Consider the following 12,492-nt stretch of genomic DNA (forward strand, 5'->3'; position numbering starts at 1 on the left):
TGAGATCTTTGAACTCATGGAGTTTAGGTTCCATGCGCATAAGAGGAGACAGGTCGGGTCAGGATGAAGGACCTGGCATTAGTTAATCGTAAAAAGTTTACAGAATGTTGATAGGTGAATGTGGTTGTATTCTGATAGCAGGAGGAGCTCCATGAACTGATGCCTTGTGAGCCACCTGGGGAGTATCACGATACGATGACACTTCTTTGCTTTCCTCTTGGTGAGAACCTTTGGTATTAAAGGTATTGGGGGGGGGGGGAGTGGAGGGGTAAGCATAGATCCTGGACCATCTGTCGAAAACCATTCCACGTTCCTGGATGTGAATGCCAACTTGCATAGAACTGGCATTTGCGAGTTTCGTTTGTTGCAAAGTGATGCAGAGCCGGTTTGCCCCAAAAGGGGAAGATCATACTTAGTTCCGACTGATCAAACTCACCTTCATAGAGGCCGTTTCCAATTTTGTTGAGCATGTCTGCTATGAGATTTCCAGTCAAGGGAACCTGTTCCGCTGAAGAGTTATCCTGTGTGTTGTCAGCTGGCTCCAGATTTCCTGATCTTCCTTGGACAGCACCAGTGATCTTGTGACGCTTTGTTTATTCACATATTCCATGCTGGTGATATTGTCAGTGCGAACTAACACCGAAGACTCTGCTATCATTAGCGGGAAAGTTTGGAGACTGAGCAGATGGCTTTGAGATCTACTCGACTGATATTTATGCTCTTCTGGAACAGAGACCACTTTTCTTGAATTAGAGGTTCTGTTGATGACTGCCCCAGCTTTCCAGGGAAGAATCTGTAGTCTGAGACCACCTGCTAGAGCTTTCATCATACCAATATGAAATTCACCAGGCTCTCAAACGATTCATCTGATTATTGCTTTTGTAGCTGCTCCTGTAAGGCTTTCATTTTCAGGCGTACAAGACGGATCATATTGATCGCTGAGGACATGATGCCCAAAAGCTAATTGAACAGACGCACTGTTTTGTTTTTTCCCCAGAGCCAGTTTCTAGAGCCTTCATTGCTTGTCTTAATGTAAGTCTTTGTTTTTGGACAGCATCTAGTGCTGAGGCCCAGAAACAGTATATTCTTTGATGAAGGAGTTGATGATCTTTGATAATTTACAAGGAGACTTAGTTTGTGAAACAACTTTAGGCAAGTCTCTTGGGCCTTGGACATCTGAAATGCCGTTGATGCTTTTATCAATGAGTTGTCAAATTAGGGAACTACCCGATGACTGTCCTTCCCGGAAAAAGCTGATTTGAAGCCAAATGGAAGAACTATGATGAGTGAGTAGGAATGCAGAAGTATGAATCCTGTAAATTCAGAGTCATGTGCTGTGTGAGAGGGTGACCACTTAAAAGGATTGTTTCCGGAAATACTTGTTTAATTTCCAGAGGTCTATGAGGGATGGACACTCCCCTGTTTTTGTGTTTATGAGGCAAAATCGAGAAAAGAAGCCTACTCCTTGATGAGAATGTGGACCTTTCTCTATGGAACCTTTGGTTAGTGTAGCGAGCACTCCCTTCTGAAGGAGATGGAGATGAGGTTTTGAGCCCTCGTTTTGGTGGAGTAGTGGGCGGAATCTGGGTGAACTGTAACATCTGTCTATTTGTGATGAGATCCAGGACTTATTTTTGTCTGATGCTATTTTCCACCACAGATGACAACATTTGGGGAATTGTTTTTCCCACAGGATGGTGTCATCAGCACCAGAACATTGTCACTGTAGGTAAACTAGCCTAAGGGCTACTGAGAGGGTTGATAAGTCAGGGTATCCTCCTAGATAAGAATAAGTGTCTTTCATGGGTCCCTTTAGATATTGTTTCTTTCGCACTTGTAATGTGGCAAAAGACCTTGCAGTGTCTGAGTCAGCCTTGACTGCTTGCAAGGCGCTGTCGACGTACTTGCTAACAGAGCGTTGGCATGGTACGATAAAAATAATAGATCTATTTGCACCTCAAATTCTAAATGTTGTGGTCTTGAACCAACCTTGGCAACCAAGGACCACTGACCCTGCCAGTCATGGGAATTCTATTAAAGCTATATCTATAGAGCAATCTATGCAGTCAGATGAGGACATTTTGCCCCCCTGCAGCAGCACGTTTTTTCCCCCTATCTCTATCGGCAGACGTTTTATGTATGTGGCAATGTTTGGCCACATCTGGTGGCTATAACTGCCCAGTATTGCCAGTGAATTGGAAGCCCGTATAGTAGCATTGGACACAGATAAAAATGTTTCCTTGCTGGTTAGGCGGGATTATGAGTGATAGGGTTTTCCATGATTGTAATTCCACCTGGATGTATCAACATTTGGAATAGGTTTTAAAGCTTTTTTTTATATTTAAAATCAAAGAAAAAACAAACTAATTTCTTGTTTGCTACAGAAAGCTGTAAGTGTTTGGCTGCTCGCTCCCAAGTGGATGGAAACCACCAAAATTCATCTGGTGGGGGAATCCAACAGTTGTGGGTGTAACATGTCCTGTAGGTCTGGTACTAGAGCTACACAGACCTGACCCATGCTCTGTAGTTGGAGGCGGAGTGGTGTAATTGCTCCACATATTGCCTCGCCATATATTACGGACTGTTGTAGACATGCTCATATTAGTACTTTAATTCTTTACACTAAATTATCCTGGATTATGTGTGTTTTGTTCTTGTTGACGATTACGTGTTTTCATCTTAATTTGTATTGTCATCAAGGTCGACAAGGTGGACGTAAATAACTAGGTTGACTTAGACAATGTTTTTCGTCGATGAGGACTTAGTCGTAGACAAGGGAGTTGTAGATGATGCAGTCATAGACAAGGCCGTATTAGAGGATGCAGTCATAGACAAGGCCATGGTAGACAATGCAGAGGGAGATGAGGTAAGCGTAGATGTGGTTACGTAGACTAGGTCATTGTAGACAAGGTAATCGTTGTAGACAACTGTCATAGGTGAGGACGGCATAGACAACCCTTGTAGATGAGGCTCTTGTAGATCATCATAGGTGAGACTGTCGCCCACAAGGCCATCGTCTACAACCACAGCAGACGACTTTCATCGATGACCACCGTAGACGACCTACATAGACTACAACTGTGGAGGCCATCATGGAAGACTGCCCTAGATGAGGCCGTCGTAGAAGATGCCATCGAAGGCGAGGCCCTTCGTAGATGAGGCAATAATAGTTGACATGGTTGAGGTCATCAACAATGTCATCATAACTGTTGGTAATGATGATTTAAAGGCGGTTTTTCAGACATCCCATTGTCAGGTTATGAGGATCTCTCTGATGTAGTGTTCGGGTTGAAGGAGGAGTTCAGGGTATTTATTTTTCCAAATTTTTTCTTTCTGTAAGAAGTGCCTTCTGAGGACTATGGTAAGTCTTTATGCCTTTTCTGCATGCCTTCTGGGGACCCTGATGCATCCTCTCCCTCGGACATCTCCTGTGAGGTGAAGGAATCCTCACTGTCCTCATTATAAAGTGACAGATTTAAGATTCTGTAGTCCCAATAATAGCCTCATCTTGCATAAAGTGAGAGTTTTTTGAGGAAAAGGTGAGACATATTTTAGTACTCCTTTACCTTGTTTTCTCCTACTCTGACATACTAGTGCCAGGGTTAAAGACATGAAACATGAAATATAATCTTGGATGATCCAAAATGATATAATACCTGAAGAACTGAGCAGCGCTAAGGGAGACTCCCTTCACACAACATGCAAAAGAAAATCTGAGGGACTCCGGTTCTGTTGGGAGCGTTCTAGAGGGTGCTGTTGCCTGACTGACTACAGTTCAAGTCTCCACTGACCAGTTTTCTTCATGATCAGGAACTACTTCGAATAAAACACCTGATTCTTCTGTGATCTGAGGAACAATCTTTTAGCTCCTTTGAGAACGAGTAAGAGACTTTCCTGTTGAAACTCCTCTAGATGCAGAAGATGCTCTTTCTTGGGTTGGTTCACAGCAGGCAGCTAAATGAACTCCAATGTATAGCCTGAAATAACAATTTGCCTCACTCATCTGCCCGATGTTAAAATCTTCCAAGCGGAGAGAAAACAGGGGAATTCTCTCTCCAAACTTCAGTGTAGAAGATGGGAAAGGGGGCAAAGGCAGATAATCAAGCTCTTCTCTGGTTGACATTGGTGTGTGATTGGGAAGCACTTCCCTTTTTTCTTGATGATCTCCCGTAAGGCTGCCTTTGACTATTGTTATGCGTGCATCTTTGTTCATATCAAGATTGCCTTTGTGGGTAATATGATCATTGACTTCCATACTGGTTGAATCCTCCCCTAAAATTTATGATCTTGAGTGGCAAGAAAATTAGTAGATCTAAATATGTAATACTGTAGGAGATCCAAAGCATTGGCAGCATCTGTATCTGCCCTAAATACCATGAAGAGCATCATTCAGATGTGTCATGATTAGGAAATTCACCATTTCATGGTCTTAGTTTCAGGGAATTACAGTGAGAGCATTCAAACACGTTTCATCAGTCCTCTGTTTCTGTTGCTATTGTCTCTGGATCGTCATCAAGAAAACCAAATTTACATTTAGCAGAGGCTTCTGATATGAACGCAAGGGAATCACCGGTGTTAAAACATGGCCACGCCTGCTGCTTCCTGCTCATTATTGAGAGGAAGTCCTCGTAGCGGACGCATGTCCTCACAGTGGCTCGGTGAGTCTCTTGGACAAGTCAGAAAGGACTCTGATCACATGGTTCTTCGGAGTGGAAGGTGCAACCTTCTTACATTAGCTTGATATTACGGTTTCCGCCTGCACCAAGGGCAGGCTTCATAGATTTCCAACATTACTGGTTGCATTTTGGGCTCTAGGCAGGCGTGTGAATGCGCCTGCTCTAAACATTCAGTGGCAAAGGCGGCCAACTTGTGACTCAACAGGTGAGGTATACCCTGGAGTGACTTTTTTTTTTTTTTTTTACATTTGACCACAGTATTTTCTTGTGCAGTCTAATGAGATTAAAACATTTGAAGTTCTCTTTGAAAGATGTTCTGTATTTTAATTTGTATTCAAGTTTAAGACTTTGGCATAAAGGGAATGCCACCCTTATTAGTGCAATTCTAACTAGCAAATCACCATCTGGTGATTATTTGGCACCAAGACAATTCTGGGGTACATAAACACAAAGGCTTAACCTTAGGTGCACAGATTATTGGGATTTCAATGGGGATATTTGCATACACTTTTACTAATTGAGTTTGTATGTTCTTGTCTTTCCTGGCTTCCTTTTGAGCTGTTCCCTTCCCCAACACCCCTACTCTCACCAGACAATTCCAACACCCTATATCCTTTGTGTGAGCCTCAGGGGACTGACCTTACCTGGTGGTGGGCCCTTTTGAGCATTGCAATACATAAGGATACAGCAGTCTGACAACATGCTTTCTGAAGAGTAAGGCCATTGAAAGGCATTTTCAAAATCTTTGATTGCACCTCAGGGCAGAAGGCTGTGGATCTTTGCCAACCCTGTCTTCTTAATGCCATTCCTCCCGCAAGTTGGCAAAAAACTGTGTTGGAGATATCAAGTGCTGCATCATTAATGAAAGAAGTGAGTTCTCCCTCCTTAAGGATAGCTCTCACTGTCTTCCATTTATCTTTTGGGAGGAGTCCAACCAATGGTGCGCTATCTGGCCACATCGAACAAACATAACGCTCCAATATTTCTAAATATTGATTGATTGATTGATGTAGGTGGCTGTTATAGGAGAGATTTTCTGTCTAAACTGTCTATACCTCTACAATCCGTATCTGGAGGACTGGAGAATGGTGTAAGTGGATATTCTGAGCCACTAGGGAGATAACTGAATCCTGCTTAGTGTTTCAAGTGATACAAGTTGGTGCAGACTCCAGAGCCTTATATTTTTTTCTCCAGGTGAGGTATCACTGCAGAAACATAGACACAGTCTTTGGTCTCTTAACTTTAGACTGTCCGACCAAATGAAATTTAAACTTGGTGTAGCTCTTACAGACTTTCAAGGTTAACATCACGAAGCAAACACTGCTAATCTGTGTGCTTCACTGGAAGATTAAACTTCTTTGCAGTGCTTTCCATAATAGAATGAAATCTGGACATTTCATCAGTCTGATCTTAAGGAACGGATGTTTCATGCCTTTCCCGTAGGGTCACAATATCGTCTGCCAAATCATGTTTGGCACCATAATTTTGTGGAAGTTCACTTTCTTCCTCATCCACATCAGAATATTAAGGTTGATTGGAGTCATTGTCACCCATATCTTCCGGCATGAGTGGGACCAGTGGTCTCTGTAAGATTCTAGGTGATTCTCTTGGAGGAGGTAGTAACAACTGCTGTAGAGGAAGATTATTTTGTAAGGGATGTGGCTGCTGTGGACTGGTAGGTGGCACTAACTTCTGAAAGGTTTCCATCATTTGCAGTAATGTAGATAAAAAGCCACAGGCAACTGGGCAGTATGCAAGATCCAAAAGCACGAAGGATATAATCCTGTTAAAAATCATAGTCTGAATAATAGCCTATTTCCTCTCCAAAATCCAGGACCTATGTCACATTTAGCTGCACTGGGCTTTAGACAGTTTGATAAACACAGTCGCCTACATCATCTTCCCGATTGTAAAATCTGAACTGGTGGCAATGTTGATACCTTGGAAGTAGAGGTCCCAAAAGTGTATTTTTTGACGGCATCAATGTTGACAGTCCGGCCGTCAACAGTACCGATGTCACTGGCAATAGCTTTGCAGGTTCCATCATGGACGGGATGGACAGAGTCCACGTTGGTGTCTTTGGGGTCGCCATCAATAGAGTTATTGCTGTTGACGCTGAAGGTCTTATCATCAACTATCTCTTAGGCAAAGAATGAAAACAAGGTTTGACATTTTGAACATTTTGGGTTCTTCTTCAGGGGATGATCCTCTGTCTACTCCTTAGCAGGTTTTCCTTCTTTAGTGACAAAAGAGGTGGCTGTAAGCACTGTTTCAAACAAGTCCAATTCTGGAAAATTAAAAACGATATATATTTTTGCTCTGCCTACGTGGAAATGCCTGGAGGAGCACTTCATGGAATATTCCCCTGAGGAGTTGGGATTTCCAACAGAGGGAGGAAAATTCTCTTTAGCCATCAGATATGATGCCAACCTCCTTTATCTGTCATTAAGAGTCTTAGATGAAAAGCCTCTACAAATGTCACATCTGGATGCTTTATGATTTGGATGACGGCAAAAAATACACCTAAAATGAGGATCATCAATGTAAACCCTTTTAAGACCGCAGGATGTACAAGCCTTGAAAATAGATTTCTAGTCCCTGTCAGCCATTGTGACAGTTGGCTGCCAAATAAGAAGATTACAGTGGCTCAGAATTGTATACAGTTTCCCCTAAAACAAGTCACAGAATTTCAATACTAACAACAGGCCTGGTTCAAATCCTGGGCAGATTAAGAAAGTAACAAATTTAAAGTTCACTGAAAGATTAGAGCACAGCTCTGCAGGAGAGTCTCTTACACACAACGTGAGGTAGAAATCTGAGCTATGATGCCTATAGAGGGAGTCGGTGTGCTTAAGCTTCCACCTCATTGACTGAAGTTCAGTTTCTTTCTAATGTGGTGTTACTAACCTAATGTTGCTTCAGGCCTAATGCCATTTTAAAACTGTATAATGTATGTTGTATATTTTATACTGTATACTGCAATTTTAATGTACTGGGGATTCCCAGTCTAACGACAGGGAATGATTCAAACATGTGAATATATAAAAGATCCAATGTTGGAGAATGGTGAGTTATTTCAGATAACAAGGAATTTTAAAATTAGATAACCCGCTCGAAGTTATCAGAAGAGCACATAAAACGTCATTGTTGCATGAAACAGAATATCAGTTGATAACTAAAAAATAAATAAAATAAAAATAAATAAAAATTATGGAATCTGAAAATAAGCCCAAGATAAAATAGCCCTCTATAAAGGAACTTAGACACATACAGAGGATACTTCAAAAACACAGGCATATAACTTAAAATGATGCATACGTTTAGAGACTACTTGAAACCCAATAAACATAAAAGAGCTCTCCTGTTTAGACACATGGCGCCTCATGTACTAATATTCCAAATAAGAAATCGTAAATTGTGTAATAAATCACCATTTGCGACTGCATACAGACTTCTACCAAACGTATTGATACTTTGCAAACCAGCCTACTAATCAATAGGTTGGTTCGTAAAATACCAATGCATTTGGCAGAAGTTGGTGTGCAAATACCAAATTGTAGTGGGTTACAATTTGACCCACCTTAATATGCATGAGGTAGGTCACAAATTGTGACCCGCTACGAACAGCTTGAGACACATGCATGGTGGACTAGTGGGGGTCAGCAGATCACCATGCATGTGATTGTTATTAAATACAGCAATCTCCCCCCACCCCCCTCCCAAACTAAACAGGATGAGTTTAAAAAGCAAAAATAATTGTTAGGAGGAGGCAGTAGTTCCAGGGACTGCTGCCTGCTCCTATAAATGATTTTGTCCACTTTCACAATGAAAGTGGTCCCTTGGGGGACACCTTTTATTTTCCAAAGTTTACCACCTTCTTTGACTTCGTGGTAAAATATTAATGCTCTGTGACAGGATTTCATTCTCAAAACATAAATATATAACCAAAGGAACCCAAAGCTGGAAAGGACACCCTTTACATGCCCTTTCCAAATACCGATTCGATATTTACTGGAAAACCCCTTTTTTTTAAAATGTTGGTAGAGGGGAGCAACACCAAGGGCGTGGGTGGCTAACATTGAGGGTAGGAGATACGGAAGCACCATGGAGGGCGTTATGGGGAGGAGATTGCAACGGGCAAGAGCAATATGGAGATGGTGGGGGAGAAGCACAAATGTGAGAAAACAACAAGGGTAGGACACAAGGACGAGCACAACATGGAGGGTGGCAAGGTGAAGCACACAGGTGACAATGAGTAACAGGGTGTGCAGGGGGTAGAAGAAAGGAGACCGCTGTAAAGCATGCGCAATCTTGGGGGATACTTAACCAAAAGAAAAAAGTAGTGCTTGAAAAGCAAGCAGTGAAAGTATAGAAGAAATCCAATCAAAGTAGATGACAAAGAGGCAATGCTCCCTGGGAGGGACATACACAAGATGAAAGCTGAGACACAAATAAGAAGCAGGCAAGTTAGAGTAAGATCAAAACAACAGTAAGCAATGGGTGGGCTCTAAGCCCTTGTATGTCTTTAAAAAACTATAATATGTCTTTCGCAACCACACCACACAGCTGTGTGAGAAAGGGGGCAAAGATTAGGGAAGGTGGTAGAAGGAAGGGATCTACATCACTTGGCAGGGGAGCATTACATGCTACTCCCATGCCTTGGATGAGGGTCGGTGGTGCTGGAGAATGGGTCAGGCTCCTATACAAATCTTTCACAAAGCAATCCGGCTGGTAAAATTAGGTCTGGTGTCCTCGCCACATACCATTAGGCAGAGTGGAATTCTCCTTCTCACAACTTGTGATCAGGACCTTGACAGCAAAATGTATGCAGTGTCATAAACCTGAAAGCTATTTTTTTTTAGAACAAATTTCTTAAATTGTTTTTTAAATCGATATTTGAGTGATAATTCATGATGTTACTCATTGTGGATGTTGTTTCCTTGGTACCAGAAATCACTTGCTATTACATATTCACTCAGGCAGAGGCATTTCATTATTTATGTTGGTTAACAGTTTCTGATATCATTACGGCAATCCTCTACATGAGCCTGTAAGACTATACACTGTTTTCCGCACCAGTAAAATTTGTATACTCTGTGCAACAGCAAAACTGTATTAGCATTTAAATTACGTCTATGCCTGCTGTCCAGCATTATAAGAATTCTGGCCAAAATAGATTCAAAATGACAACTGAAAGCTTAGTCATAAACTATAAAGTATAATAATATTTTGATGGGCCAGCATAAAAAATAATTTCTAGGCAAACGATAGAGTATGTGAAATTGAACACCTATAGTTTCTGAACTGTCTGCATCACATATAGGCTATTTTCATGTGTGCCGCTCCAGAACCTATAGTATTTTTTTCAACATGATCTCTAGAGGAAAGTATCTCTCTTAACACTCAAGCAGCTACCTATACATTTGTTTGGGCTCACTAATTTAGTGTACATTCCTTCAGACATTTAGACTATATTAGTTTCTAAGACTATCCGGCACCACTAGTGACATTCTCAACACTCTCACAGAATCAACAAACTAATTATATATTATTTTATATTATTTTCAGTAAGCACTGCCAGTGTTATTAATTGTTGATCTTGGAATAGATATTGTTCGGCAAAAAATGTTTACTAACAGTAGCCTACCTGAACTCACCACGGTAGAGTTTTTGTAGTGCTTCTGGAAACGAGTACGTATACCTCACAGGAAGACACAGATGGCCTTCAGACCTTTTTTCAGAAAAGTAATAAAACATAAATTTGCAAGTGTTTACTATTTTCAGTAACAATTTACTTTAATGAGTCATCTTCAATCAGGATTATAGAAGACTCAAGTAATCTGGCACAATTTAGACACAAAAGGCGTTCCTAAAACATAAAACCTATCCTTTTACATTTCAGCAAATTATTTAATCAAAAATGTATTCACGATCAATCATTTGCAACTATAAAGAAAACCATTAACAGTAAATAACTGTGTTTCAGTTTCCACACAACCCCCCCCCCCCCCCCACCCCGAATTAAGGTATGATTTTCTACCTTTCTGGATCTGTGTTTACACCAATAACAGGTTTTTGTCTGTTCAACACCTTGCTGGCAGCAAGTAGCATGGTACCGTCACCTGAATTAAAACAGACATTTATATCACCACTATGGCTATCCCTTAAAATCAAGCAAAAAACATGTTCATTTAGAATTCACTGTGAAATAAAATTAAGACAACCTCATAAAATCACACATACGTCTTTGGTCTTTAAAGTTTATAACAAAGCTCATATTTACAAATAGAGGGGAGCTTTTTGCTCCCTTATTTATAAAGGTGCATGGTGATTGCCCATATTTTGCAGCCCTGCTCTTTCAGTGGCACACACTGTGAGCGGCAACGTAATCAGTGATTGAGGGCGACGCCAGCAGTCTGAGCAAACTTCCAGTTCCTACATGGCAGTCTATTACTGTGAGCAGTGCTGGAATAGAGTGGATAAAACAGCTGAGTCTCAGTTCCAACAGTCTCTTTTATATAAATATATATGCATATGTTTCAACTTAGTAAACCATGAACATAGGTATGACCTTCGTATTTAATCTAGTCATAGGAGTAAATACAACAGCAGCATTATGTAGAGAGTAGTCATCAGGCAAATACATCCTAACATGACATAATATATATCTCCCTAACAAGAGTGGTAGTACTTATTGGGGTAAACTCCACTCAAATGAGATAACTGTAAATATCTATAAAGAAATCGAACGTTTTTACAACTAAATAAAGCAAACTGCAGTGACAATGACTGAACAACCACTTTCTGTGCAGGTCAAGGGGTAGAACATGTGCATTAGTAGTCCCGCTGTAAGATGGCATAACCGGGTCTTGATCGCCACCTCCCTCAGGTGCATCAGGGCTGCTTCCCAATCAATGTTCTCTATCTCCCCCACATCCTGCACCCATTTCTCCCTAAGCGTTTGTAGGGTATCTGGCATATTATCAATAAGGGTCCTTAAAGTGAGAGAGATTGCACCCCTCACCAATCTTCTCAGTAAGGATTCGTCCTTCCAGTGGGGCATACTCTGGGATACCCTACCCAGGGAGCCCCCTCTGTCCTCCAGTCGTGTCTCAGTTGTGTATATTTGAGAAACTGTCTGGCATGCATCCCATACTCTCGTTTTAATGAGGAGAACGGGCAAGACATCCCCCTCCTTGAGTAGGTCTCTCACCTTGAAAATCCCAAGTAAGTCCCAGGCCCGAAGCCCTGCACTTTTTCTGTTTTGGGAAGCCAGCGCCTCTCCCATAGTGGTGTTTCTCTTGTGGTCTTACCATGCCACCCAATGTTTTTTGTGGCTTGAGCCAAGCTGTAGGAAAGTACCCTCTTTCGTGGAAAGGTTGCCCCCATTTTCTGCCTGTTGTCAGTGTGTTTAACTGTGTTCACTGGGATCCTGCTAACCAGGACCCCAGTGATTATGCTCTATCCCTTCTAACTTCGTTTTTACACTCCACATTTGGCACACTGGTGCCCCCATGTAAGTCCCTAGTATATGGTACCTAGGTACCCAGGACATTGGGGAACCAGGGGCTGCAGCATGTATAATGCCACCCGTGGGGAGCCCATACAAACCCTACTGCAGGACTGCCCTTGCAGCCTGCATGAAAGGGTGAATGCACCCTTTTCATTACAGGTCACTGCACCAGGTCACTGTCACCCCTATGGAAAGCCCTCCTAGCCAAGAGGGCAGGGTGTAAAGTACCGGTGTGTGAGGGCACCCCTGCATTAGCAGAGGTGCCCCCACAAACTCCACTCCTTTTTTCATGGACTTCGTTAG

At 41.9% G+C, this 12,492-nt stretch overlaps 1 protein-coding gene across 2 annotated transcripts in view; it reads right to left on the reverse strand.

The window, feature by feature from the left end:
* NADK2 (NAD kinase 2, mitochondrial) overlaps positions 1-12,492 on the reverse strand; it is a 547,365-nt gene that overhangs the window by 344,267 nt on the left and 190,606 nt on the right. For both annotated transcript variants that reach the window (XM_069221023.1, XM_069221015.1), the window contains exons 4-5: positions 10,717-10,798; positions 10,324-10,407 (exon numbers count right to left, since the gene is read on the reverse strand). In XM_069221023.1, coding sequence (XP_069077124.1) covers positions 10,324-10,407; positions 10,717-10,798 — 166 coding nt within the window. The remainder of the gene's footprint in view (positions 1-10,323; positions 10,408-10,716; positions 10,799-12,492) is intronic.

Source organism: Pleurodeles waltl, chromosome 1_1 (assembly GCF_031143425.1).
Source record: "Pleurodeles waltl isolate 20211129_DDA chromosome 1_1, aPleWal1.hap1.20221129, whole genome shotgun sequence".
Classification (NCBI taxonomy): Eukaryota; Metazoa; Chordata; class Amphibia; order Caudata; family Salamandridae; genus Pleurodeles; species Pleurodeles waltl.